A 27,608-nucleotide genomic window follows, 5' to 3' on the forward strand; every position below is an offset into this window, starting at 1 on the left:
ACTTGGTTATTAGAAGCTCGTCAATGGGTAGAAGCTCGCGATTGGTGGTCCCGCTTTTTGGTGTTGACCAATGCGTACGTCTCTTTCTTTTTGTCATCCTCCATTTACTCTGCTGACGCGCATTTAATCATAGTTGCAAATATACCCCCGGGCACAGCCCACCCCCCAGCGAGCGGAGGTCTCACCTTTTCTTCTCGACATCAACCAATGCGTGCGTTTATCTTCACTCTCGCTATATCAGTGATTAAATGCGCTTTTGACAGTTTGCTAACCCCGTAAACCCAGCAAGTAGCGGTTATGTCGGCTTTTGTGACCACCACACAAACCACCGAGGGAGATTATTTTGGCGCCTCTGACGGTAGTTCCGAGGAGGTTGCTGTAGCGGGGCTGGCGTATGGTAGCTGTACGTCTTTTTAACATGTTTAATTGTCTGTCGTCGCTGACTGGATGAACAGGGGGATGACTCGGCAGTGCGCCAGCTCTGCTTCTTTTCTTTTTCTTTTTGTTACAATAGTTCATCTATCAAGAGCATATGGTAACTCATCCTTTGATTGCTTGGTCGTGTTCGTTGACTGATTTAGACCATAGCACGGCTAATGATAATCAGGTGAGTGTTTCTTTATTGGCGTTGTTTGCTTGTTGGGGAACCTTTGTTTTTTACTGGGAAGGGTTTAGTGACACGGTAAGTCTGTTGAATGTATTCGTTGGCGGGTTAATACTGCTCATTGGTGAAGGATAGGTGTTCCCTCGAAGCCGTAATTTCGATTGTCACCCGCCTATATCTCGCCTTGGTTTAAGCTATCGGCAAACTGTCAGAGATTATTCAGAATTCGACTGTGGTAGAACGTCCACTTATACGACTAGGTGCCTTTTTTCCAATCTTTCATTCAAGCTCTGGCTAATGAGTTTAACTTAGCTATAAAGGGACGTGCTTTTCCTTCGATACACGTTGATCTAGGATAGGGAGCCAAGCAGTAAATTATGGAGAAGAAATAAGAATGGAATGGAATAGTCATATATCATATGAAGGGTCGTCCAAAATAATTATTCCGTCTGCTTGACTCCGCCTTGTGTTCTACGACGAGATAAGAACGAGTAACTTAATATGCTCGAAACATGGTTATAGTATTCACCTAGGCAACCAGTTCACCGGCTTTGAATCCTCCCAAAGCTCCACTCTATGCCCTTTCTTGACCATCCTCACCAGCTCCTCTTTAAACGCAGGCATCCAATCCACCCCATGCCCTGTGAACTCTATCCGAAACGGGCTTCCCAAAAGTAACTCTGACGGCTGTGAGCAGCTGCGTCGGAAGGTGCTTAATATCTTTGCCTGGTCGAGATCGCCCTTCAAAGCGTCGATATAGACTGATTTGAGTTTTGGAAAGACGGGCATTGCTTGATCTCCGACCAAGGATGTTTCAGTTCCTAGGGTACGAAAAACACCATCCACGAAGGCACCAGAGCATTCCCTGAGAGTGAGGCTCTCGATGTTGGAGAGAACTACAAAGTAGGAGAATATTGAAGACTGTGATTCAGAATGGAACGTGCCTTCTCGTATCTCCACTGCAGACAATGTCGGAGGGAGGTGCTCGAAGAAAATAGATACATGGGGTAATGATGTCACATCAAATGCGTCGAAGCCTTCGTTAACCCAGACAAGTGTATGTAGAACAGGCGGGCGGATATATCGTAGCATTGCAATGTCTTCGTCTGTTGCTAAAGCCACCGCCCATTCAAATAGCTTCAATCGAGGTGAGACAAAAGGGGAACTGGGAAGCTGAGGCTGTATATCTTCTTCATCTGGTGGGCAGATGCGCCTGGCCCGGTACTCTATCAAGCGAGTGCATTTCTGGAGCAGTTCCAGGCAGACATCAACTGGCGAATCTTCGAGATGCAAAACCTCGATTTTGGACCATGACAGGGAAAAGCGGTGTGAAAAATCCTTCAGAACGAAACGAGTGCATGAACTCTCGATCAAAATTGGATCCCCTTCCCTGTCATTAGTCTGAAAACTTAAGAACTCGAGATTGACGAATCCAGGAATGTGGTCTTGCAACCAGATGGCTGAAGCCTGACGCACATGAAGCATGCGAACCTGAGAAGCATGTTCCTGCATAAATTGTGCAAAGATGATGGCCTTGTGTGGCACTGGTTCTATCGAAAAATCAAGGCTAGCAGAAACAAGGTGGCTGCCAGCACGGGAAAAAATGGTTTTCGCGAGCTTTATGTTGTGATTATCTGCGATGAATGACGTCCAGAGGGATGGCGTTGACACAACAAGGCTGTGCCAACGAGCTGAGACCGCGGTCAACACGCTGAGGATATAGGGATAAGTGACATTGTCAGTTTCCAACCAGTCCAAACCATATTTTCGCGGAAAGTCGAGAGGCGGACAAGCGAACTTGAAGATGATGGTGAGGATTTCGGGGGGTAGTGAATATATGGGAGATCGTATTTCATTCCTTTTCCTGTACAATCTCGAAATGTGATTTTCTGCGCGTTCGATCTGGCGTTCGATCTCGGTATCGAAAACATCCTCTCTAGGTGATGGAGTAGCGGATGTTGTGCGGCAGTGAGGACCCCATGTTGTCGCAAGATTGTCGGTCATGATGAAGTGACGCGTTGCAACGTTGAGGGTTTAATGTGTGAGAAACCTGATCAACATGTCACAATTCCTTTTTCTAATCTTATCATGTCCCCACTGAATTCATAGTACTTATGCCGCATCCGTGAAGCCCAAATGTTGAATCAAGTTAAGTACAATGTAGGATGGCAACCTTTATACACGATTGAAGAAAACAATACAACTCAGACCGTGTGTATTCGCCACTTTATGATTTTTTTACCTTTCCTGACAGTGCGATCCATATTGTATGCGCGAGTCGTGTTATGTAGCTTCAAGTATTAACTAGTAAGCAACTCATTAACTGAGTGAGTCCGAGGAATGGCCAAATCTTAAAATATGCTCGACTCTTATTTTACGACTACTTATCGAAAGATACGTGCATGACAACTGGCTTCTAACTTTGTAAAGTCTTCAAGCCATACTAATAACCGGCAAAGCTTCCGATCCTTCTCGTTTTGTAGACTCGGATATATGAGGACCACCGTCCGTTTCATTTATTTCCAAGTTAGCAACTTGCGTCGTGGTGGCATGATTGGAATGGTTCCAACGCAAGGAACTAACAGTCCTCTGTCCTCTTTGTGATTCGTATGCATTCCCACTGGCAACTCGGTATTGCACAAGTAGGTAAGCAATTATCTAGATGCATTACATGACCTAGTGTTGACCTTGACATCATTGTGAAACGTACCTGGATGTAGGTACTACCTTCTATAAATGCCGCTGATACAGGGCGAGGATAAAGTATCGCCCTCATTAATGTCCACATAGATTCCAGGGCATAAGACTCGATGAGCATAGCAACTATCTTCAGGTATCCTGCTGATCCGTTAGCCTCGCCTGTCAAGTTTTCACAGAGTTAGTTATTGTAGGCTCCTTTTATCAATCTGTGATAAAATCATACCAAGTAGCTTTCTTTGCCACAAATGCTGATAAACGAGATATAGAGATATCAACATAGTGCAGAGTATTGTGATGACAACTTGAATCGCTTGTTGTACAAGTTGCGTTTTGGTACCTAGTCGGGAGTTTTCCACAGCTGATAACGTGGTTACAAGTATAATAGTCTTCAAATATAATGCTGAGACAATAGAGTTTAATTTGGAGATTAAAGTCTGTTATAAGTCACTTACCTGCGAAAACCAAGAAACAGAGCGAGGGCAGCACAATCACCAGTTTGGCGTATCTAGTAGAACTCCAGATGACCCATACACGCCAAATCTTAGCCTGGTGTCAGCGAACTTGTGAGATAGATGACTCAAGAAATACCGTACCTGAATTGTTGATGTCAGTATATCCACTGCCATCTGACAGACGATCATAATGGCTATCACACCGGTATGAAAGCTTGATAGTAAATATAGGTATGGACCTCCAGGATAGTCTCCATGCTTGATGTAGGCCTCTTGGATAGCCCAAGCATTTGCTACCAGATTGTACAGTCCACAGAGCATAATGACCACAGTGTACCCAAGCATGAATTTGGCTCGTCGTTTTCGGTCTTCGTCTTGAAGTTGAGAAACTAATGAATGAACATATAGGCAAAAGAGGGTGAATGCGACACCGTAGAGTGTTCCAGCCAGGGTTGTGGGAGTAACAAGTTCAAGTTGAGTGGCGAGAAGTAATTCGCCTTGAAGTGGTACGATGCTGTTGTTCATCGGGGGTTAGGAAGGAGGCTATGTTGAAGGTCATTCATTCGTCATAAATGGCTTGTGATATACCTTTTCAAAAGTCCTATCAGACTCTAAATTTGGTCGGTCTATTTTCCGTAATAACTAGTCTGTGAACTGTGGCGCGATGCAAAGTCCCTTGACAGTTTTGAGAGAATGAACGTCACTTGCGCCGTCACCTCGTTCGCGGACTGACTCACTGAGATGTTTTGTCTTCGTTTGCATTCTTTGTGCAGCCTTACTCCTTGGCAAAATTACTGCCAACACCACCTGTAATCTCACAAACGGAGAGGAAACCCTTCCCGCTTCAACTCACTGCCACGGCGCCGCCCAAGTCAAGAACAGTTCCATCGGAAATGTCAAATATTTACAAACCGCGACAGAACCAGCGATCTTGATACCACCTCAGCATGTACCATCCTCGACTCAGAAGATAAGACGTGCTTTAGTAGAAATAAAGGACTTTTAAAAAGAAATCAGGCTACGAGGAACTGAGTTCAAATCCAGGGTAGTCAACCGAGACGATGGAATCGAGGCATCGCGGCTGGCATCATTTTCTATGGAACAATGAAGATGCTAGTAGGGTTTCAGTTTGACGCCGTCTATGTTGCAGCCGCAGAACGTACTGATTATCGAGGTGTGTATGCCAGTAATGGTACTGTATTGTGTTGATTCTGGACAAGCACCGAAGCGCTCCACTGCACTTGATCAAGCCAGTAATCACGTGATACCCTGCTGCCAACAATTTTATGGTTAGGTATCTAATTCGTGGATGTGCCTCTACCATGACCTTGGGTGGCGGCAGATTATGTTGTCCTATCTGACTCTGGAATCACAAAGGCAAGGATGCAGTTGTACATGCTGTGCTCGGTCAATTATGGTTGCTACTGCGCCTTCATTCTGACTTTCTTCGACCAGCTTTATATAGTTCAACTACCTTGAATGACTCGACCATGCGCCGACATGGTTCTACTATCTAATTTTGGAAAATAATTTCCATACATCGTGCGTAAAACGTCGCAGTTTTGCCGTCATACTGATGCCTAGCTTTCACAGCCTCGGGGTTGAGTTGGGGGTAATAATTAATAAGCATTCCGATCATCGACCCGACCACTGGTAAGTACTTACTGTGCTGATTCCTGGGATTCGGTTCATGAATAAAGCAAGTCTGATATAGTTATTTGCTGCGATCCACTGCCTTTGGAGCGAGTAGTCACATTATCGATGGACTGAAATAGCAGACGAAAAGGCCTTGGCAGGTTCAGTCGGTGAGCCGGCAATCACGTGACGCCCCTCCCGACAAGTCCGATTCAGCTTGATTTGAGTACTTAAAGACTTTGCGAAAGTTGTTTGACTTGTTTCGCATCTTTCCTTCCTCCAACTATGTCAGACACTGCAGATCACCCGTCCAGGCCTCCAGACCAAGACACCTCTGGAGAGCCCAGCTCAGATTTCACACCCAACTCTGCCACGCTTCGTACTACCGCGAAACCCAAGCGCAAACTTTTCTTCAGCCGCTGGGGCCGTGGAATTTACATGGACATTCGTGCCAGAGCTCCCTGGTATATCAGTGACTGGGTCGATGCATGGAACTACCGTGTCGTACCAGCCTCCGCGCTTATTTTCTTCGCCAAGTACGTCATCCGCCCTTCACAAATTTTTAAATCACTGACCATAAACTCAGTGTTCTCCCTGGAATCGCATTTTCTCTCGACTTGATTGAAACAACCCAGCAGTACGGTGTAGCTGAAGTCCTCCTGTCTTCATTTATGGCAGCCTTCATCTTCTCCGTCCTTGGTGCCCAGCCGCTCACCATTGCTGGCGTTACTGGCACGGATTCGCGTAGTCAAACCTGTACCGAAACATTAACCTCTCCTTTTCAGGTCCCATTACCGTTTTCAATAAAACTATCTTTGATATCCTTAAGCGCGAAGACAATCCGCCAAACTATCTCCACTTTATCGGCTGGGTGTACCTATGGGGTGCCATCTTTCATTGGGTAACTGCTGTCCTGAACTGTAAGTCGTTCTTCATTCGCACCTTTCTGATAGTCTCTTATGTGATAATAGGGTGCAACTTTCTTAAATACGTCACCCTCTTTTCCTGTGATACTTTCGGATTCTACGTCTCTTGGGTCTACCTCCAATATGGAATCCAAGTTCTCACCCGCCAATTCCCCAACTCAGCCCCGGGCTACCTCACTTCAATCATCCTCGCCCTCCTGATGCTCGTCACATCCTTCCTCTTCCACATTCTCTCACGCTCTCCCTACTTCCACCGTCACATTCGCCGCTTCTTAGCCGACTATGGTATGCCCATCAGTCTCATCGCCGCCTCCGCAATGGCCTATTGGGGAAGGTTCAACTCCGCCAATCCAGAAACTCTTCCCGTCGGGCCGGCGTTCACACCCGCGAATGGTCGTGAATGGCTGGTGAGATTTTGGCAGCTGGAAGGCAAATGGGTGGGAATCGCGATGCCTTTTGGTATTGTGTTGTGGATCCTCTTTTTCTTTGATCACAATGTTTCGGTAAGTCCTTTACGGCAATGTAGCTGAGCCGTACATTGACCGCGGATCTGTAGTCATTAATGGCCCAAGGGTCGGAGTTTCCACTTCGCAAACCTCCAGGCTTCCACTGGGACTTTTTCCTCCTCGGCGTTACGACTTTTATCGCAGGTCTCATTGGTTTGCCTGCGCCAAATGGACTTATTCCTCAAGCGCCTATACACACGACTTCTCTACTTATCATGGGCCGTGATACTAAACACACAAAAGACGAAGAAGATCATCAATCTTGTGGAGAGAAGGGCAAGTCGCGTGCTGCCTCACCAACATTATCCAACAGATCCCACAAATCGAATTCAGTATCAGGTGCACCTCCAGCACCACGCGACAAGCTCGAACCTCCTAGAGATCCCGTCGCCCATGATGTTATGTATAATGAAGTGCCTATTGGTGTAGTCGAGCAACGTGTATCGAATTTGGCTCAGGGAAGTTTCTGTCTTGTGTTGCTTACCGGTCCGCTTTTGCATGTGCTTGGACTTATTCCGCGAGGAGTCCTTGCGGGCTTGTTGTGCGTTATCTCTAGATCTCATGGGTTGAATTCAACTGATCCAGACTAACTTTTTTAAGCTGGTACATGGGTCTGGAAGCGCTTCAAAGCAATGGGATAACTAAAAAACTCTTATACCTCCTTCAAGATAGACGACTCACGCCTTCCAATGATCCGCTCCACCGAGTTCGAAAATCTCGTATTTTGATCTTCACCGCTGTCGAGTTGGTCGGATTCGGTGCTACGTTTGCTATAACGCAAACCATCGGTTCGTCATAAATGACTTTTTGGGTTCAAGTTTTTTTCTTGACTGATGGTGATGTTTTCTTTTTGTAGCTGCTATTGGATTTCCTGTTATCATCATGTTGTTGATACCTGTTCGCATTTGGATTATTCCTAGACTTCCGTTTACCGATGAGGAGTTGGCGATTTTGGATGGGCCGACGGCTTCTCCATATGTGAGTCTTCCTTTCTTTATGTGCTTTTTTTTTCTTTTTGGTCTACTGTTCGCTTGTTCGTCCCTTCGCCTTGTTCCTCCTTAACACTTCAACTGTTTTTCGTGATAATCTTCCTTGCTAATTACATTTTTTTTCGTAGACTATGGAATCAGTTGGAGGTTCGATATAATTTGGTTGGTGTTAGATATATAATATCCAAGTTAGTTAGAGGAAGGAGATTACTTTTTTTTCGCTATTCACGCTGTGACGATATTTTGTTTTGTATAACTTTTTTTCAATTCCTAATGCTACTTAGATTTTGATTTGAATGCGAGACCTTTATGAACGAATGATTCAATGATTAACGAGCCTGAGGTGACTTGTCGATCATGACATCAAGGTGATTTGACTGGTTTGGGAAGAGCTGCCTTGTGCCCCCTCTCCTCGCTGGAAGGAGACTATGTAATGAAGTTGATTTATATGACGAAACAGGGGCTCTGTCAATCTTTGAGTTTGTTTTTCGTTAATGTTATTGGGATAAAGCTCTTAATAATGAAAATGAGAGGTACATCACGCGAACTTGAGTGTAGCGGGGCGCAGCAGTGGAGTTTGATTAGCTCAAGTTAGAACTTGATGAAATTTTCATTTCATTACCCTTACTGCAAAACGCTACCGCGTTTTGGAGGAGTATAAAAAGCTTCGGCGTGCGTCTTTTCATAAACTCGTTTCACGCGAACACATTGGGTTTATGATATGCGCCACACTGACCCTTGGGAAAATCGTAGGACACAATATCAATCATACAAGTGCCTATCACACTATAGTAATATATCTACTCGAAACGTTTGAATCCGGTCTCTTAGCTGTTGACGATGCTACATGTCAAGTAAAGGTGACCAAACTCTGGTGTGACAGTGTCTAGGCCTCTCATTCATTAATACCTACCGATAGCATATTTTTGACCTGAAGCTCGGGGATCAAGATTTAGCGCCGTGGAGCATCATGGGTCTAGCGAACAGTGGAGCTATTTGGACTATACTTTTCTGATCGCTAACCTCGCCAACGCATGCCATTTGAGCGAAACCTTGAGGCATATTAGTGAACGTATGCGCCGTTGTATTGGATGTGAACGGAAACAGGGATAGCAGGATAGGCCCTATCCTATGCTAAAAAATATCCGAGAGAGCTGATGATCTTGATTGAAACTATAGGTGTGAACGGGTGGAAGTCGTGCCTATAGCATGAAAATATATAAAAGAAACGACAATAAAGCATAGTCCTGAGATAATTCCGAGAACTATGGCCTCGATGAGATGAATATAGGAAAGGACTAGTAGACATACTACAAGGAGCTACAAGCGGTCGACACCGAATGCTCTGTTCTAGTCTTGCTTTCTAAGTTCAGAATCCGGTACCGCTTACAACCACGCGGTAGCCGCAACCTCATTTCTAAAAATAGATCAAGGGATAAAAATACCCGCAACTCGACTCCTTGATTCCTTTACAGAATCATTAAATCCTCCAAGATAAAAAAAGTCCTGTTGAAGTCTTTTTGTGACGACACGACAACGCTATCATATGGCCATATGGCATGCAAATATTGCCAGAAGTACAACCCTAAGATAAACATTAAATACCAAGTCAGTAGTTGCTCGTGAACGGCCAACAAACGATACAAGAGAATGTCAGAGATGTTTTTTCTTTCGACTTCCACGACTTAAGTCATGTAGGACGATGTCGGTAATAGGACATCACGAAGGATGGATTGGAAGTAAATTCAAACTGACCGTATTCCTGTGGCAAGCTTGGGTGGTTTAGCAGTTGAGAGGACAGTGCGGTTAGAGACTAGATGGCTCGACTTATATTATCAGAAGAGAAGATATTTTTGAGTCATCGCAATAAGGTAACTAAAAGTATCAAACAACAGGTCGGAAGCGAAGAAAATTTCGAGTCCTAAGGACCCCGAAACTTACGCTCCGATGTTGGTGGTCTGGAATCGCGGAGCGTGTGTCCGATTTCAAGTCACTAATGAAGAAAATATCACAAGGGAGCAATTTTTATGCCGCTCAGCTTAATCAATTCAGGATACTGAACTTGTAATACATATAAATTTATAGAACAAAATAACGACGTGAGGGGGCTCATGAGCCCGTGAGCAAAGAGATTTATACACAGGGAGCGTATATGACCGTCCAGCATCCATCGGTACTAGAATGTATGATTCCAATGTCTTTAATCCTAAGCTTTCACTATCCCGAATAGAGAATCGCGTGGATGGATTATCCGTGCTCTTCGTTTCTTGGCACTAATGTCGGACGCGCAAAAATAGTTATTCTTGTCTCGCTCCACTGTGACTCAATGGGACGATCTTACTCAATTTCGGGGCCATCCTCCCTTGTTTAATTCAAAGACGCTGTCATAATGGATGGAGAAATCATCAAGCGACGGACCCGCAAAAGTTGGTTCTGATGTGGCCGTGCAATCACTGGGAAATTTTGAGTCACTGGTATCAGGAAGTTACCACATGGGTTCGGAGGCGAGAAATTTGCGGCTTGGCACAGTTTGTATGGCTTGTCGATCCTGGCAATGGCTGGCATACCAATGCTACTGCTCTGGTGATCTGCCGATGACCCGAGTCTGCTCTGTCACCTTCAGTTGCTAACACATCTCTCCAACTCTCAGCTGCGATATCATACTCCCATTTTCTTGTTCAATGAATTGATTTCTGTAGGAAGGTGTGAATTTGATCTAGACTACGTGCGGAGTCTACTTAGCTCAAAAGCTCTCGACCTGGGACTGCTTCGAATTTCGGGATTTTCCAAAAATTAGCGGTACGCCGATTTACCTCCTGTAACGACGCTTTATCGCTGATACTGGACCATAGGAGGGCGGAGAATGAAGGGGTTATCCTTCCTCCCAGCACCACCTGAGAACCCACACCTGGATACCTATCCCTGACTCTCTCAACGCGTTCATCGGACGTTCATGACAGAGTCAACACCTCTTAATTCGTGTCAATCTCCCACCTGTCGGTCTAATGGCCTTCACGTACGCGCATAGTGTTACGGCCGAGGCCTTAAAGTCATGGGCGGACCAACCCTCGTGGCTGCTTGCCTTCCACCTCTTTCACAAAGGGTTTCTTGACTTACCAGGACCAGGAAGACTATCCTCGTCAAAATCTCGTCCTAATCTCTAGCCGAACCGGTTCTCCGAAAAACGCACTTCGAAGGACGCGGTAAAAATCTAAAATGATCCAGCATCCAAAACGTTTGCAGCAGCACCATTTCTTAATATCCACTTCTCTGACTCCTTATACACCAATCAATGCTAACCACGACTCGAGTTTAGCCAAAAATAAACTTGAAATGATGTGAGCGAAATTGTCTTCAGCAGGTTCCAAGTCCAAGATCTTCCAAAGGTCTCGATGATGCGTGCAAGCCTACCTTGGATTAGGGGCGATACAAATTTCGATGGCATACCCGAGTCTCGAAGCCCTATTGAAGAAGGAACGGATTCCTGGCTCAGGCCGGGTATCCATGTCGAATAAAGAACGTTCGAGGACGGGAATGAGGTTGATTGTGTATGAGCTTTTGTAACCAATTGAGATTCAACAATAGAGTAATAACAATAATGAGGTCGTAACCGCCTCTCACTTATGAAATAATGATATGAGCCTGCGTCGATTGCATCCTTCCCCTCTTCGGCTGTTTCCTCACAGGCCGACCCTCCACTGGAATATCATCGTCCGTGCCAGCAGCATAGTCATCGTCATCTTGCTCCTCATGAGTACGTTGCCTTTTGTGTTGACTTTCTGGCTGTGGGCTGGGCGATCGAGCTCCGTTGATGGGATCAAAGTTGATATCAGGTATTGGCACGCTGATAATTTCTCGAAACGCGATAAGCGCTGCTTCATAGATTGGGCCATACGTATCAGGGTTGAACATGTCATCAAGCCGAGCTCGGTCAAGATAAGATAGCCGAAGTTCCCGGCGGAAATAAGTGAGATGTTTAGCGAAACCGGTGATAGCTGGTGTAAAGTGGCGTTCCAGGAAGGACTGAAATTCCTCCTCTTCCATTCTCATGACTTGCTCACGTTCATTGGTAGGAACATGAGAGTTAGTGTACACATGGTCGAAAAACTGATCACGGTAACCGTTGCGTTGCCCAGTGTCGCGTCGAGGAACGCGCCTGGTGAGGATATACAGTGTGACCCACATCCAGGATTCCATGTCATGTGAAAACCGAAACTTGGGACGTTTTCGTTCGGAAGTTGTTTCTTGTTCTGGTTCTGAAGAGTTGTTATGCCATACCACCTTTCGCGGTGGCGGTACCTTGAATGTTCTAGGTGGAGACTCGGCCCTGATGGAACCTGAGCGTGGGGGGGGAACATATATACTTTTTCCGGAATGAATTTCGATTGCCATGAAGAATAACGTCCCCTGGTGAAAAGATGAGGCACGAATATCTAGCTCGCAGAAGAGGATTTACCGTCTTTGGATCAGGACTTGACTCGTTGTTCTTGAAGGCCTTGGCATATTCCATGTCACTGAGTTTTCCCATAATGTTCCCATTCGACTCTTCCACGAAAATAATGTTACCGGTGCTTACGTCCCGATGGACATAGCCAGCGATATACATGAAAGTGAGTGCTATAAGGAAGTCAAAGCATGTAAATAACAACGGACGAGATACACTTACCAATAAGAGCGTCCGTTAACGATTGCAGTGATGTCGAGAGATTTGTAGCAGCAAGTAGGGGACGCCCAACCTGTTCATATATCAAACGATGGTGCCGCTTTGTCCTATATTCGCGGTTAAGAAATATCCGCCGGCCCCGTCTAGCCTGATGAATTGTATAAGCCATCTCGAGTACCGAATCGGTAGTCTGCGTGGATCCCGTTGTCCTGTTGATTGACGCTGGCTCGGTATTCACCTCAGGTACGAGGATATCTGGTACGGGTTGGGCTGATGGCAGTCGAGGTTTCGTGGCAGTAAGAACCATATCACATTCAATACCCATAAAATATTTTCTGTACCGTTCTTCTTCAAGCAGTTCCCTCAAAAACTTCTGGTGAAACTCGCTTTTGGCCCATTTGAGTGTAGTCGGTTTGTGCTTGACTTGTTCAATGCTCCTGAAAATGTCTTCCAAAGTGTCCTTCTCGGACTTTGATCCTTCATCGAGCCAGTAATCTTTCAGCGCAACTACCTTCCCTCCCTTCTTTTCCTTTCGAAACTTCTTATCATTGTAGCCCTCCACTTCGATAGCTTGCCAGACCCTCGTCTTTCTTCCGGTGATACAGAGCACTCGTGATGTGTACAAGGTCTCTAAAGTCTTGAAGTATCGCCTTTCGCCATTATATTCGACCTCATAGACGTATCGAATCCACTTGTCGTCCAAAACTCGGTGGACCGTCGGATCGTAACCAATTTCCACTCGTGTAGCGTACATGAGGGAAAGGAAAACGTGGATAAAGGATTTGATATCCTAGAATAATCACTTAAACACGCGACGAAAAGGGTTAAATCATTTGTACCTTGGTGAAATCAAATGACTCAGAAACAACTGTATGCGAACGAGAGAAATACCATATTGACATCATGGTATTCTCGATGGTAAACTAGGTGAGGTCAGTGAGTATTATGACAGACGGTACATGGGATGTGACGACAACGTACACCGTACATCCAAGTTCGGCGGGGGTCGTTGTTAAATATTTGCGAGGCGTCAGCAACGAGCTGATGGCGGTTCTACTCATAATATGAAACTGAGAACTGTATTCAAAGACAAGTCACTGACCTGAATTCTATCTTTCAGATGTTTCTTGAACTCAGCGGCGACAGCAACGTCCGCGAGGTCAACTCTCTTTAAACGGGGATCTCTATAATCTGGATTCTCCGATTGTCCATCGAGATGCTCAGTTAGATATGCATCCACACGAATGTTGGTCCCGCTAATCTCGGATGCCGTGTACTCGTAGGGGCAGTCACGGTAGCAAAGCAATGGAGTCCGCTTAATCTTTGCAAGTTCACTCTCGGCCTTTTGCTCGCGTAGAACTTCGACAATGTCCTTCAAATCCTTGAAAACAGTCGGTTCCGAACTTGTGGATTTTGTTGGCTCAATTTCAAAATCTGCAAATACCCAATCGCTTGGTGCAGTTGCCTCGTGGTCTTGCTCCGCTTTTTTCACCAGCGGTGGGTTGCGTTGGTCTTCCACATACAGCCTGTGCACGTTGTTGATGGTGGCCGCTGGCACCGGCCAAGGAGCATAGTGGTCCAGGAAGTCCTTGAGGCTGCATTGGAGGATTTCATCGGCCATATCATCTGCAATAGCACTGCGGAGGTTTGTGAGAACTTAAGGTGCTCTCCGTATGTCGAGTTGCCGTACAGATCGGCGTCACTACGAGAGAATCAACGTAAGCCACGTGGTCTGTTGTAAAAAGAAAAGGAAAGCGAATCAACTACATATCTCCTACGCTCTTTTTTTTCTTTCTCTTGCATACGCAGTAACTCATAAATTAAGGGTATTATAGTTGATTATATTTACATGCAGAATAGCTTAGAAAAGTGACCTACAAGCTGAATAAGGCTTAAAGTGAATTTTTGATTTCCAAATCCGATACGGAAAGTCACTCATTATTATTCCACAAAATTCTGCTTTCATGCATTGGTATTTGGTACAAATAAATGTAGTGTATGCGCTCTGATGAATCTTCTCCACATATTTACAGACGAGTTACAGACCAAACTAGCAAAGGAAATTTGAGTTCAGAAGAATCACGAGGGGGAAATTCCACCACCGAAGCCTCAACTTTGACCGTCCCTTCGGTAAAGACAGTTCCGTCCCATAAACTTGTCCAAGACTCAGGGGAGTGGCAGAACATTTCCCGACCGTTAGAAGGTCCCGTGCTCTTGACATGTTCACCACCATGAATACCAAACATGATAGATCCCGGTTCCGGAGATAACAAAGTCGATAATTGTTTCGCAAGCGCCAGTTGCTGGTCTTCATCGAATAGATGGAAGAATAATGAGGTATGTAAGACGGAAACATGTCCTTGGAGGGGAACGAGCGTTGTCAAAGTCTTGAGATCAGTCGGTCGAGGTGATGCAGGTGGAGAATAAAATGGGTCTCGTGGCTCGATCATGGTAGACGAAAATGCATCTCCAGCTACAAACCCTGCAGGAAAGGTTTCGGGATTCGACTTGAATAATTCATGGCCATAGCTCCAGAACTCTTAGCATGATTCAATAAGTACGTGTGTTTGGTCGAAGAAAACCAAGAATACCTCCATGAATATCGGAGCCGATTGCGTTTTCAACAGGCCAACCATCAGCTACAGCTTTCCGAATGTCGTTTCCAACTGTTGTAAATCGTTGAGCAGTCCGCAGTCTATGGGAGATGAAAAAGCAAATCACATACAGCAGCAACCTATATCAAGCAAGATAGCGCCGGGGCGCGTCTTTTGTAGCTGAAGAACATGCTCATACGCGGGTAGGCGGGAAATCTTCAATCTGTGTGGAATGTAACTCGCTATGCTGGACGAATGTTGGCAAAAAAACACTCGCCTTGTGAACGAGAAGTTTTGGATACAACGATAATGATGAATTTCATAGGCTTTTCTCTGAACCTCGATGATATGATTTTTCAGTGCATCATCGTCTCGTATCCTTGTCTGAGACTTGAAGAACTCTGCGTCTTGTTCATTGAGGTGCAAAAGGGTTGGGTCGAGTGGTTTTTTGTGAGCCTTATCCAGTGACATTGCAAGGGAGCGCAGTAGCAGCACTACAGAAGAGAGAATTCGGTAGATTCGTCAACTCCGGCTCGATTGCTGATATATCATATCATTCCACTAACCTGTGCTATGCGCCTGATGGTGGAAGCTGCAGAGTTAGAGCATTCATACGGCGGCTGTGCAAGTCAACGTATCTCGATTTGTGGCCGGATATCGCGAGTAGAAAAAGAACCCGGAAGGCTGTACTGAAGGTGGGCAGTGGGAGATCAAAGGGATTCCAGGCGGTAAGCTCGGAGCCGGGAACAGAGTCGGGTCACCCCAAACGGCAAGTGCCCCTGTTCCGAATTTACCTATACAGTCTTCTAGGCCCTATCTCGCGTAGAACAGTAGGGTTTGGGATGAATTGGCTGAAATGAGACGGTGTACGACGCAACAGCATGGGGTAGGGTAAATTAGTAGGGTGGCACAGCAATACATATGGGTAGCCAAACAGTCGCACACACAAGGGCACACTCCCGGACCTATATCGGAATCACCTTGCGCGATGTTCCACTCATCACAAGACTCCCAAAAATCCCCATATATCCTGGGTGTCAGTAGCAGGTTTATAGGTACATTTCCACAGTCAGCCACTGAGTTTAGAATAGATTGACATTCACCCAATTTAGTGGACTGGGCCTCGGGTAGACTCTAATGCTGCCCTATAATGCTCCTCGGATGCACTCCTCACGTGGTATGCATAAACACGATTCAGCTTGTCATTCTCCGCCAGAATCAGTGATATCACCGATAGACGAGTTTTGTTTTTGGACAAACATCTTCTACAATCCGAGATCACGTATTCTTCAATGAACGCCCTAAAAGAAGGATCTTCGTCTATGAGAGAGAGGGGGAAGTGCCCCTCCTGTGGAGGGGGGTTCTGTCCAGCAGGGAAGGTGAATGCTGTAGCGTTCTGCTGAAGGTTTAGCCAAATTTACATGGTACATTATTTTTTTTTTTTTTTTTTTTTTTTTTTTGGTGGAGCCTATAGACTGTTGACAACTGGCGACTCGCTCGACATGTTACCCGCACATGTGAGGCCAGCTTCTCCAGTCGGCTATCGTGCGCATCAGCGCGAGAAAAGGAAGGAGATCTCACCCCTGGGGAAATGCCTTTACGCACTCTGTGTGGGACTCTTAACTGATATGATTAAATACCCACTAAAACCCCAGGTTTACGTAGCCAAGTTTTCGGTCCCTCGTTCGGGTTGTCATTCGTTAGGATACCAGACCAAGTCGCTGTGACTAGACTTTCGCGTATTGCTTTTCTATTGAATTTTCGGGAGTTTGTTAGGATACAGTCTAGCCTAAAGCGAGTGTTGAGTCTATGCGAGAGTCTGTTCTTTATTTGTGTGTCTGTGTGATTCCATTGGTCGGATGAGTCGCCGTGTTGAATTACTCTTTCGCATCTTAGGTTCCAAATTAGGTAAGCACATTCTGATATGAGGATGTGGTAGAGTCTTGTCTTCCCAATGTCCGGCGCGCCTCTCTCGTCTTTTTCCGTTATTGATGTGATGCCTAGGATTTCTCCTACGTTTGGGGTTCTCCAATCCCTGAACTTTTTCGTCCAAAGTTCTCTAGCAAGCCTCCATACGGTTTGTTGACCTTGGGCTCTACATTTTGTGAGTATATGTTCCATAGATTCCTCAGTTTGGCAGACACGGCACAATGCCCTGTCTCGCAGGTGGTCGGCACCTGTGTGTTCCCATTTCTTCCCTACATAGTAGGTTCCTTTGATGGCTTTATATAAGAACTCCTTGTGTTTTCTTAAGCAGTTTTTGCTACGTTTGAGCTGGTGCCAAATTTTCCTATTCACTGGTGCATATTTCCGCTTCTCTTTGATGTCTTTTTGGATCCTTTGAATTGACGCTTTCGAAGTTTTGTTTTCGGGCGCCGTCCGTCCGTCCAACAGGAGTTTATAGGCGATGGCTTGTGTCACAGCCTGTAGTTTCGCTCCCTCTGGATGGTATTCTTCATTCGGAGGAGGGTCTGATTCGGCGTTATGCTGTAGGTTGCATCCTCGCTGTGCTAGCGTCCTCGCAGCGCTCATTTCGTGTGATGGGTTTTCGAGTAGCTCCAGTAGGGTTGGAGCCTTCCTCAAGCGTAGTCGATTTATTACCTGCTTTACCTGGGTGCTGTTTGGTGCGTCTACCCAGCCTTTATCTTCCCAGGATTTGAAATCGGATGATAGTGCTTTTACTAATCTCTTCGACGTGGAACTAATAATTATTTTTTCGTAGTTGTTTGAGCTTTCTAGGGATACCTTTACTGCGTATAGTTCCGCCGCAAACACTGTTTGAGTTCCATTAGTCCTTAGGGATAGTTGGAGGTTCAGGTCATTAGAAGATATCCCGCTTCCTGCTGCGGCGTCAGTGGAGTTTGGCTTTTTGCAGGAACCAGCTATATAGATCTTCTTGGGGGCCGCATTGGTTGGTACGTCTATTTCCATATCCAGGTCCTGTAACTTCGTTGATGGAGGTCGCTTGTTTTTGTCAAGGGGGATGATTCTCAGTGCGTCCGCTATACATGAAGGTTCGTCGTTATCCTTCCATTTGATTACTCCCTTATTCGTTTCTTCATTTTCCAAAGAGTCCTGTCTTTCTTCTTCCTCTTCGAAGTGGATTCGAGGGTCCCATTCTTCACTTAGGAGATCGAGAATAGAGTTCGCTGCTTCCGCGCACAGGTTAGGGAACTTACAGACCAGTTCATTCCTATCAAACGTGCATTCCTGGCAATTACAATCTGTTCGATTTAGGTGATCTTGTGAGTTCAGTCTGCGGGTAACACTGAGCACATCGGCTATCGTGTATACATCGTGGCATTCTCTTAGGTGTATGCTCATTGGGTGCATTGTTGTATAGCGAGCTCCCTTTTTCTGGCCCGGGTGTAGCCACGCAGGCATTTCTTTCCTTATCGTATTATTTAGGCATGCTGGGTCGAGTTCAATTCTCATATCTTTTCTGAGATTCAACATGTCGCTTAGGACTTTTGGGAGTTTGCGTGTTGTGGGGTTCCAGTTCTGGATTATTGGGCTGATCCTCGGGTCTGAGTTTGGTATGGTCCCAATTGACTTATTTGATTTGCTATTCACTTTCATGATTTGCTGGGCTATAAACGGCCAAATAGGTTTCTCTTCATCTGGTTTCATAAAGGTTCTGAGGTGTACCACAGAGATGGCCTTGTTTCTGACGTCTAGGTTTAGGATTTTTCGGCCTCCAATCGCAATAGGGCTGCTCATATGTGCCATGTTTATATCGGCGCGTTCGGGGTGACATACGAAAGTCCCCTTCGGGGTGACATACGAAAAAATTGGTACATGGTACATTATCGCCTTTGATTCGAGACATTACTTATACGACTTTAAGACTCGAGATCAAGACGAATGTCTTTGGCGAGCATCTGAAAACGGCATCATCTTTCAAGGTTCTTAGAGTAGAATTGGTCTTTCACATGTCTCCAATAGCAAGCAAAAATGGGCTGCCTCGTTTCCACGAAAGAACTTGTCAGAATCCTGATGTGGCATCCAACCGTTAATCTTCTATTTTTGGCCGAAATGCTCATTCACGTAGTTGTCCAACACATGACGAGGCTTGATATTGCTATATACTGCGTGCGAACCCCGAAGCGCTGATGAGAAAAAATTGGAATCAGTTGAGCGGGCTACTGGAATCAGTTGTGCGGGCTATTGGATTGAATTTTGACCAACAGTAAGGGACAATGTCACAATGAGCCATAGTCACCTGACCAAATCGTGGCAAAAGGGTTGACAACGTTGGGTTGATCATTGATCAACTTGGTTTGTGGCAGGTTTGTGGATCAATGGGCATTTGATGTACTAGCCGCATTTGGGAGGTACATTTCTACGGATTAACTTGGATCTCAACAGAATCGGGATCACGTACTTTTCTATATATTCCCAACTTGTGGTTGTTCTATCCTATCCAGTATTTACTTGGCTCTAAGACACCTACCTCCCTTTGCCTTCGCAGCTTCCTGTTAATTTACATCTACACCTCACTCACGCTCTCGTTATCTAATGCTTTCTCAACAGCTACCTGTTGTCTTATCTAGCACTGCCAACGATACCAAAGCGAGACCCGTTGGCAAACCTTTCACTCTGGCTTGCCCACCAATGCGGGCCTCCCGCGGCACCATTAAGAACCTGCCATGTATTCTCTCCATTATACTTTGTCTCATGGTCAAAGTAAATGCTCTTACGACCAACCCAAACATTACCGAAGGTCACTCTCCCCTGATAATTCATCTTTTTTTTTACTCATTCTCTAAATGCGACACAGGTGTATCCGTTCAATTGGAAATTTCATATACTTCCCTCTCCTACTATGTCCAAGCTATCTTCACCTTGACAGGTACACCGCGCTTTCCAATTCTTTTCCGTGAAGTCCTAATTTTTTTTCACCAAGTGGTCATCACCTTGCCTCTTTTCGCCATATACTCCTTGGTCAAAAGTTGGAGTTATCTAAAGGCAAAAATTGGTGCCATATTGCCGTATCTTGGCATAGCATCATTACTAATGGGATGGCGCTCTTTCATATCTACGATACATAACAACGGCGCGGAAGAACAACAGAACGAGGAGGATGGCATTTCAATGGAAACCTGATATATTCACAGAAATAACAAGAATATGTATGAACCCTTAGGCATTGCTTCTCATGTAGCCAAGAATGTAGCTATCTACCCATGTATGGATGCTGCACTGCCGCGTGACTGAGGCCCGAGAATGATTCATAACTTTGGTGTGCTAAATATAACGATAACGATGATCATTTGCGTGCCACCAATTCACCCAATAGTTACTCCGAGAGAGTGGGTCTACTCGGGGGAAATCCAAAATACTTCGGCATATTGGTTGGTCGCATCATAAGAACTTTTCGCTGGACTTGTTCACCGCCCGAATGTTCGAATTTGGTGAAGCGAACAATATCCGAACGGTACTTACAGCTGCCAGACAACTTTCATTACGCGAAGGCTCGGGCGCTAGCCGAGGGGGATTCCTCTTTACAGAACGAGATGTTTTCGGAAATCGCAATCAAGAAGAGGCTCTTTTTCGTTGTCTTGGAATTCCAAACGGATGCTAAGGTATCGCAAGTTCAATGCCAAGATCAGCACATGCGCATGTAAGTTTAGCGAGGTAAAATCACGAATCGGGTCAGCTGATGCTCTGCCTTTCAGGAAACCACGAGATCTTAGATAGCGATCTGACCCCGAAAGGTCTGGACATGACTGCTGCAATCTCTCATTCTTCTTTTGTCATCTTGTCTCCGATAATCAACGGCTCACTCCGCCAGGCTCGCCGCCCAATGACGGTAGTTGAGTCCGAATTCCCAATATCGTTGTTCTTGGGACACAGTAGCTAAAGATAGGTAGACAACAACGAGTTTTCGAGTAAAAATTATGAATAAGAGGGCACTTCGACCAACGCAACTAACTAACTTTTCGTCGTGAGCCGGATAGTCGCTGGCCAACCAACATTAAAGGTTGGGGATTGAGGATCTAGGGTTGTAGGGCCCGAGATCCCCAAGTGGTGAGATCGAAGCTGGAACGCAGTCGGGTCACCCCAAAAGCGTCGACTTCGACCCCGGTGTTGGCTAGCCAGACTTCCAGTCTAAGTAGGGTTAGGGTGGGTGGAAAAATAAAAATAGTGTAGTGGTGCGGCACTGCGTACGACCGCACCAGTAGAGGTAGTAGTAGTAGTATAAGTTATAAATCGTGACGTGACAGTTATATATAGATGTCGCTCACACGGACATCACTCCGAAAACTCAGACCGCGCTCATTCCTCGCGCGTTCTTCCACAACTAACTACATATTCAAATTCCAAGCTCGAACACGTTCTACAAGCCACGATTACTATGTAAATAAGATCTACTGATCATGTAATGACTATCCGATTCCGAGTCCTTTGTTCGGCTACTTACTTGTCTACCTACGCGTTTCCTCGACTAGCTACTACAAGACCAATACACGGCGTCACAAAACCCCAAACAACAGAACCAGAGACGCCAACAAAAACGCTTACCTGGTTATCTAAGTTATAATCAAAGATCAATCCGAAATCAGCAAACACGTTCAAGCAATATATATAAAGAGATGACTTACTATGTTCTTGATAGACGATCGACTGTAAATGTAGAGCTGGCGTACCGCCGAGTCATCCCCCTGTATACCCAGTGACCCAGTCAGCGATAACGAAGAATTTAAGAAAGTAAGAAAGACATACAGCTGCCATACGCCAGCCCCGCTACAGCACCTCCTCGGAACTACCGTCAGAGGCGCCAAGTAAAAAATCTCCCTCGGTGATTTGTGTGGTGGTCAAAAGGCCGACACGACCGTTGCTGCAAAATCGCATTCAATGACTGATACAAGGTGAAACGAGAGATAAACGTACGGGTTGGTCGATGCCGACAAGAAAAGGTGTGACCTCCGCTCGCTAGGGGGTGGGCTTTGCCACCCGGGGGTTTATATGCGCAACTATAGTTGAAAACGCGTCAGCTAGTGTCAAAGGGACGATGTCAAAAAGGAAGAGACGTACGCATTGGTCAACAACACAGGGTGAGACCACAAATCACGAACTTCTACCCATTGACGAGCTTCTAAACAACCAAGTAATCAAAGTCAGTCGATAATCAATACGCGACGAGGATAGAAGAACATACTGCTCGACTGGGGAGCTCTAGCCCTATCACCGAAATCGAACGTCGATCACATGGAAGCACTCGTTGGCTGCGCCTTCGTAGTGTCCGTGGTAAGTGAGAGTTCGAAGGAGAGGAATGAAGAACCTAAACGCTGTTACCAGAGGGTTTTTATAGGCGTCCGGTGGTTCACTTTTCGCCCACCCCCCGCCGCATTATGTCTCAAACCGGAACTAAAACCTGTCAGCCACCGCGGAAAACAGTTAATTTTGGGATGCATATAATGTGTTCAACGTCATAGACTACGTAGAGCCACGCGAGGAAGAGACTTTGAGAGCGGACTGATTTCGATTAATCACAAGTAAACCGATGGTACCGCTGGAAAGGGTAATACATAAAATTTCACAACCGAGTCACCGACCAAAGCAACGCCAAAATCTTCTGAACTCCCCCCTCTGAGTTAGGCCCACCACCAAACGACGCCCAGTCCACAATCTTCGCCTCAACCTTCACAGTACCCTTTTCAAAAACCCCACCATCCCATACATTCACCCACGTTTCTGGCGAATGACAAAACATGGGCCCACCCTCAGAGTCAAACATTTGTGTGCCTTTGAGAGCTGGACTGATGTGAAGGCCGAATATGATGGATCCGGGTGTTGGAGATAATAATGTAGCGAGTTGTTTCGCGAGGGTAAATTGTTGGACTTCGTTGAAGAGATGAAATAAAGACGAAGCGTGGATGGCGGAAATGTGCCCCTGAAGAGGGGTGAGTGAAGTCAAAGTCCTCGGATCAGTCGGACGAGGGGATAAGGGTGGAGAATAGAACGGTTCTCGAGGCTCGATCATGGTAGACGAGAACGCATCTCCAGCTACGAAAACTACAGGAAATGTTTCGGGAGTAGACTTGAACAACTCATGACCGCATTTCCAAAATTCTATTTGAGGGACGGTTAAATGAGCGAGATGAATAACCGAGCTATGGGTATTCTACCTTTGTTGAGATCAGAAGCAATAGCATCTTCAACAGGCCAGCCGTCTGCTACAGCTTTTCGAATGTCGTTTCCAACTATTATCAGTAAGCATCAAATTTCTGAATATGTATGCGACTTGTACGCACAGCAGCAGCCAATATCAAGCAAGATGGCGCCAGGCATTGTCTTGCGTAATTCCAAAACATGATTATACGCCGGCAAGCGAGCAATCTTCAAACTAGACAAAGGCATAAGTCGAACATTACCTGTCTTTTTTACCTTCAAGCTCACCTCGTGAACGCAAATTTTCGGATACAAGGATAGGGGTAGATGTCATAGGCTTTCTTCTGGACCTGTATGATATGATTTCTCAGTTCTTCGATGTTGTATATTTTCGTCTGGGATTTGAAAAAGTCTGCCTCTTGTTCTGTGAGGCTGAGAAGGCTTGGATTGAGGACAGACATGGGCTAATATGAAGACGATTAGACTAAGTTGGCGCTGACGATTCGGCTATTTTGATCACATCAGCGTCTTTGGTTGGCGCGGAAAGGCAGCCGCGTTGCTCAGTGGCGCCAGTCACGTGCGCCGACAGCTTGCTTAATGCCTGCACGAGTCTATCCGTCGCCCGAACATGCAGCGTTCCGGGACCTGAACATCTTTGAGGAACGGCTCCGAGAAACTGCCGCAGGTCTCCAACGCAGGAAACACAGATACCAGCGTACGGTTCTCCTGTGTTTCTACCCACTTTTCTGACTTTTTTTTGGCAGTCTTCCTCGCTCAGCTTCTTGCCGTTATAATCCTGCTTCTCATCGAGGTTCTTTTACCTCCAGACATATCCATCCTCTCAATCCCATACAAGGCTTTTCTCTGCTGGCTCCTTCCAGAAGTCTATGCCAACGACTCTGTCGTCATTCTTCATCCATACTTTACCACCGGCCTTCTCTTTGTCAGTGTCACGACACTGGTTCTGTTCTTTGCTAGCGGAACATACTCTGAGAAAATCGCTTATGCCAACAAGTACGCCTTATATCATTCTCAGTAATAGCCATGGACTGATCACGCACCAGATATGTTCCTCATACGAATCGAGCTCTACGCGCTTTCAACATGTTTTTTAATACCCGCCAACCCCCACTTCGTTCAAAGTTCCTCTCAAACCCTCTCTCCTTTTTCTTTCCCCGTCCCAACGAAATAACCAAACCGATCTCCTCACGCTCTCCCTCTCCCTCTTCTCCCCAAATCGAATCACCTTCAACATCATCAACATCATCATCAACATCCACCTCCCGCCCTCGTTCACAATCCAGTTCCAGACCCATCCATTCCATCCCCCCAGCTCGAAACTCCCGCGGCGAAATCATCTTCTCCAGACGCGTATCCAAAGAATATCAAGAAGGCTACGATCGTTACCGAGCCAATTTTGAGAAAAAACGTGAAGAAGTTTTACGACTCATCAAAGCCCAAAAATCATTAGAAAGATGGAGGTGGTGGTATAAACTTCGATCTCGGATTCCCTTTTCTTCTTTTCCACCACCTCCACCTCTTCCTCCTACTCCTACTATTACTCCGACTACTACCCCCAATCTTCCAGCACATCCTACTTTGGGCAGGACGGCGTCGAATGCATCTTCAAATCGTGGAAGATCCGGTGGTGGTGGTGGGAGTTCGAGAAGTGGCACTCCACCTACACCCGGTTCTTCGAAATCAACAACACCAACAGATCGGAGTGGATCGCCTATGCGTCAATCGAGATCTTCCACGAAAAGAAGCCCTAATAGACGGACTCCGAGTAATAATAACAATACCAGTAGTAATAGTAATAGTAGAAGAGATGGGGGTGAGGGGGAGGGAGATATGAGGATGCAGGCTTTGTCAAGGAGTTTGGCGCAGGGTTCGTTGGCGTCTTCTTCGTGAGCATTTTTGGTAGAATATACAACAATAGGGACTTTTTTTTATTTATATTTTTTTTATGTAAACCATGGATGCTTTTTTTCGAGTACGGACGGTTTTGAATTATGCATTGACCGGTACGCTATATATTAACACTAAACTAACATTGTCGAAATCGATACATCGTTTCCCTACCAGAAAGAACATTGGTGAAAAGTTTGGGTGTTACGGGGGCGGTGTGGGAAAGCAGCAGCCTCAGCAGATCAGCAGCAGGTTCAGTGCATCAGCAGCAGCCTCAGCAGATCAGCAGCAGGTTCAGTGCATCAGCAGCAGCCTCAGCAGATCAGCAGCAGGTTCAGTGCATCAGCAGCAGCCTCAGCAGATCAGCAGCAGGTTCAGTGCATCAGCAGCAAACGGCAGCAACACTGATCTGCTGCAGTTGCTGACGCACGTGCCTCAGTGTGAGAAAGCTGAGCAGCGTCGTCTGGCAGAACAACTTGGCCGCCCTACCTGACGCCTTCCGGCAGCAACGGTAATCCGGGCGCCTTGAGTGAAAGACCAAACAAAACACGATCTGAATATATAACTTGTAAGAGCGACTCAACGTGAACCATCTTTTAACAATTGATTAGAGAAACCACTTGCCTAACCACTGGACTTCAATAAGACATTCTCGAGTGTATCAAGTTGATCGCTTATCTATCGCTCGGAGCTGTTATTCCTCGTTTGAGTATCTGGTCATTACACATTTGACAAATCCAGCGTTGGAGTGAAATATAAGGTCGGGAAGTTCAGGAGTGTTAAGGAGCTAAGAAACGAGTTTCGCGAATTGAAGTCATGAATAAGAGGGTATTTTAGATACAACGACCAACGCAACTAACTAACTACGTATCTCAAGCTCGAACACTTTCTACAAGCCACGATTACTAAGTAAGTAAGAACTAGAGTCCTTTACTCTACTACTTTCTACCTACTTTCTACCTACGCGATGCCTCGCCTAGCTAATATAAGACCAATACACGGCGTCACAAAACCCCAAACAACAGAAGAAGAAACGCCAATAAAGAAAAGCTTACCTGATAATCTAAACTATAATCAAAATTAATCCGAGTCAGCGAACGTGTCCAAGTGATGAACAGATGACTTACTATATGTTCTTGATAGATGATTGAGTATAATGACGAGAGTTGGCGTACCGCCGAGTCATCCCCCTATATATCCGGTGACCCAGTCAGCGACAGCAAGAAATTGAAAAAACTAAGAAAAACATACAGCTACCATACGCCAGCCCCGTTACAGCACCTCCTCGGAACTACCGTCAGAGGTGCCAAGTAAAGATCTCCCTCGGTGATTTGTGTGGTGGTCAAAAGGCCGACACGACTTTTGCTGCAAAAGCACATTTAATCTCTGATATAGTGAGAGTGGAGAGCTAAGAGATAAACGCACGGGTTGGTCGATGCCGACAAGAAAAGGTGTGACCGCTGCTCGCTTTGGGGTGGGCTTTGCCACCCGGGGGTTTATATGCGCAACTATAGTTGAAAACACGTCAGCCAGTGTAAAATGGACGATGTCACAAAGGAAGAGACGTACGCATTGGTCAACAACACAGAGTGAGACCACCAATCGCGAACTTCTACCCATTGACGAGCTTCTAAACAACCAAGTAACCAAAGTCAGTCGATAATCAATACGCGACGAGGAAAAAAGGAAGGTCATACTGCTCGACTGGGGAGCTCTAGCCCTATCACCGAAATCGAACGTCGATCACATGGAAGCACTCGTTGGCTGCGCCTTCGTAGTGTCCGTGGTAAGTGAGAGTTCGAAGGAGAGGAATGAAGAATCAAAACGCTGTTACCATAGGGTTTTTATAGGCGTTCGGTGGTTCACTTTCGCCTCCCCCCCCCTCTCCCCGCCGCATTATGTCTCAAACCGGAACTAAAACCCGTCAGCCACCGCGGAAAACAACTGATCTTGGGACGCATAATGTGTTCAACGTCATAGACTACGTAGCAAGTGGATCAAGCCACGCGAGGAAGAGACTTTGAGAGCGGACTAACTTCGATTAATCACGAGTGAACTGATGTTACCGCTGGACCCAAAATAATGAAGTATACTTATAATTAGGATTGGGAATAAGCCTATTATATGCTGATACAATAGTTGACTCGGAGGAAAGTTGAAGAGTGTGCATTATCAACCAGTACGAATGAAGTATAGGCACCGGTCAAGTATTGCCGAATGAGGTCCAGGATGACATCGCGGGGGAGGATCACAAGCAAAATGAGTCGAATTCTGCTCCGTGTATTGTTTTCTCCAGGAGTTCTTTCATGACTGGCAGACGTGGAAATCAATGGAGGTACCAGCGAAACAAGAAAATCCTTACATTTGTTAGAGATGAGGCTATTATTGGCGACTAATGAAGATGCAGCCAGGTGTAGGCAAACGAAGATTGAAAACAAAATAGTTCTCACTGCTGGCATCGACGAAGGTTCCTGATCACGTCTTATTGAGAACATGCCTTGGCTCTTTTGTTGCGG

General features: G+C 45.8%; 10 protein-coding genes across 10 annotated transcripts; 4 read left to right on the forward strand and 6 right to left on the reverse strand.

The window, feature by feature from the left end:
* Nucleotides 1–23: 23 nt before the first annotated feature.
* On the forward strand, nucleotides 24–797 carry AGABI2DRAFT_145599 (hypothetical protein; the record flags this gene model as incomplete). The annotated part of the gene is made up of 6 exons (XM_006455390.1): nucleotides 24–74; nucleotides 134–211; nucleotides 286–403; nucleotides 582–607; nucleotides 669–682; nucleotides 740–797. The coding sequence occupies 6 exons, from the start codon at nucleotides 24–26 to the stop codon at nucleotides 795–797; spliced, it is 345 nt and encodes a 114-aa protein (XP_006455453.1).
* An 878-nt stretch (nucleotides 798–1,675) lies between these two features.
* Nucleotides 1,676–2,341, forward strand: AGABI2DRAFT_194984 (hypothetical protein). The gene has a single exon (XM_006455391.1). It carries the CDS (start codon nucleotides 1,812–1,814, stop codon nucleotides 2,007–2,009), a length of 198 nt encoding a protein of 65 aa, XP_006455454.1. The 5' UTR covers nucleotides 1,676–1,811; the 3' UTR covers nucleotides 2,010–2,341.
* Nucleotides 2,342–3,037: 696 nt separating this feature from the next.
* On the reverse strand, nucleotides 3,038–4,281 carry AGABI2DRAFT_121383 (hypothetical protein; the record flags this gene model as incomplete). Its single annotated transcript, XM_006455392.1, has 5 exons — nucleotides 3,038–3,262; nucleotides 3,315–3,463; nucleotides 3,528–3,704; nucleotides 3,757–3,850; nucleotides 3,898–4,281. 5 exons carry the CDS (start codon nucleotides 4,279–4,281, stop codon nucleotides 3,038–3,040), a joined length of 1,029 nt encoding a protein of 342 aa, XP_006455455.1.
* Nucleotides 4,282–5,647: 1,366 nt separating this feature from the next.
* AGABI2DRAFT_209917 (hypothetical protein) lies at nucleotides 5,648–8,016 on the forward strand. Its single transcript, XM_006455393.1, has 9 exons — nucleotides 5,648–5,927; nucleotides 5,978–6,135; nucleotides 6,177–6,311; nucleotides 6,363–6,820; nucleotides 6,874–7,045; nucleotides 7,094–7,364; nucleotides 7,424–7,611; nucleotides 7,680–7,801; nucleotides 7,941–8,016. Exons 1-9 carry the CDS (start codon nucleotides 5,677–5,679, stop codon nucleotides 7,968–7,970), a joined length of 1,785 nt encoding a protein of 594 aa, XP_006455456.1. The 5' UTR covers nucleotides 5,648–5,676; the 3' UTR covers nucleotides 7,971–8,016.
* A 3,347-nt stretch (nucleotides 8,017–11,363) lies between these two features.
* AGABI2DRAFT_194986 (hypothetical protein) lies at nucleotides 11,364–12,211 on the reverse strand. The gene has a single exon (XM_006455394.1). It carries the CDS (start codon nucleotides 12,202–12,204, stop codon nucleotides 11,434–11,436), a length of 771 nt encoding a protein of 256 aa, XP_006455457.1. The 5' UTR covers nucleotides 12,205–12,211; the 3' UTR covers nucleotides 11,364–11,433.
* Nucleotides 12,212–12,440: 229 nt separating this feature from the next.
* On the reverse strand, nucleotides 12,441–13,504 carry AGABI2DRAFT_75672 (hypothetical protein; the record flags this gene model as incomplete). The annotated part of the gene is made up of 3 exons (XM_006455395.1): nucleotides 12,441–13,265; nucleotides 13,315–13,398; nucleotides 13,457–13,504. Coding segments are annotated over 3 exons (957 nt in total), but the record flags the coding sequence as incomplete, so codon positions are not given.
* A 998-nt stretch (nucleotides 13,505–14,502) lies between these two features.
* Nucleotides 14,503–15,540, reverse strand: AGABI2DRAFT_75738 (hypothetical protein; the record flags this gene model as incomplete). The annotated part of the gene is made up of 4 exons (XM_006455396.1): nucleotides 14,503–15,014; nucleotides 15,067–15,141; nucleotides 15,201–15,292; nucleotides 15,341–15,540. 4 exons carry the CDS (start codon nucleotides 15,538–15,540, stop codon nucleotides 14,503–14,505), a joined length of 879 nt encoding a protein of 292 aa, XP_006455459.1.
* A 1,161-nt stretch (nucleotides 15,541–16,701) lies between these two features.
* On the reverse strand, nucleotides 16,702–18,798 carry AGABI2DRAFT_121386 (hypothetical protein; the record flags this gene model as incomplete). Its single annotated transcript, XM_006455397.1, has 1 exon — nucleotides 16,702–18,798. One exon carries the CDS (start codon nucleotides 18,796–18,798, stop codon nucleotides 16,702–16,704), a length of 2,097 nt encoding a protein of 698 aa, XP_006455460.1.
* Nucleotides 18,799–22,462: 3,664 nt separating this feature from the next.
* Nucleotides 22,463–23,692, reverse strand: AGABI2DRAFT_187783 (hypothetical protein). The gene is made up of 4 exons (XM_006455398.1): nucleotides 23,473–23,692; nucleotides 23,328–23,419; nucleotides 23,202–23,276; nucleotides 22,463–23,145 (listed from the first exon to the last, which is right to left on the reverse strand). Exons 1-4 carry the CDS (start codon nucleotides 23,643–23,645, stop codon nucleotides 22,610–22,612), a joined length of 876 nt encoding a protein of 291 aa, XP_006455461.1. The 5' UTR covers nucleotides 23,646–23,692; the 3' UTR covers nucleotides 22,463–22,609.
* Nucleotides 23,693–23,781: 89 nt separating this feature from the next.
* On the forward strand, nucleotides 23,782–25,703 carry AGABI2DRAFT_187784 (hypothetical protein; the record flags this gene model as incomplete). The annotated part of the gene is made up of 4 exons (XM_006455399.1): nucleotides 23,782–23,899; nucleotides 23,949–24,198; nucleotides 24,249–25,072; nucleotides 25,666–25,703. 4 exons carry the CDS (start codon nucleotides 23,782–23,784, stop codon nucleotides 25,701–25,703), a joined length of 1,230 nt encoding a protein of 409 aa, XP_006455462.1.
* Nucleotides 25,704–27,608: the final 1,905 nt, after the last annotated feature.

Source organism: Agaricus bisporus (genome assembly GCF_000300575.1).
Source record: "Agaricus bisporus var. bisporus H97 unplaced genomic scaffold AGABI2scaffold_10, whole genome shotgun sequence".
NCBI lineage: Eukaryota > Fungi > Basidiomycota > Agaricomycetes > Agaricales > Agaricaceae > Agaricus > Agaricus bisporus.

Coding starts and splice junctions, on each gene's coding strand:
- AGABI2DRAFT_194984 (XM_006455391.1), top strand. CDS start 1,812: ATGCGCCTGGCCCGGTACTCTATCAAGCGAGTGCATTTCTGGAGCAGT.
- AGABI2DRAFT_209917 (XM_006455393.1), top strand. CDS start 5,677: ATGTCAGACACTGCAGATCACCCGTCCAGGCCTCCAGACCAAGACACC. Junction 6,312..6,362: donor GGTAACTGCTGTCCTGAACT/GTAAGTCGTTCT, acceptor ATGTGATAATAG/GGTGCAACTTTCTTAAATAC. Junction 7,802..7,940: donor GGCCGACGGCTTCTCCATAT/GTGAGTCTTCCT, acceptor TTTTTTTCGTAG/ACTATGGAATCAGTTGGAGG.
- AGABI2DRAFT_194986 (XM_006455394.1), bottom strand. CDS start 12,204: ATGGCAATCGAAATTCATTCCGGAAAAAGTATATATGTTCCCCCCCCA.
- AGABI2DRAFT_187783 (XM_006455398.1), bottom strand. CDS start 23,645: ATGTCTGTCCTCAATCCAAGCCTTCTCAGCCTCACAGAACAAGAGGCA. Junction 23,420..23,472: donor CGAAAATTTGCGTTCACGAG/GTGAGCTTGAAG, acceptor GCCTTTGTCTAG/TTTGAAGATTGCTCGCTTGC. Junction 23,146..23,201: donor TGCTTCTGATCTCAACAAAG/GTAGAATACCCA, acceptor TCCCTCAAATAG/AATTTTGGAAATGCGGTCAT.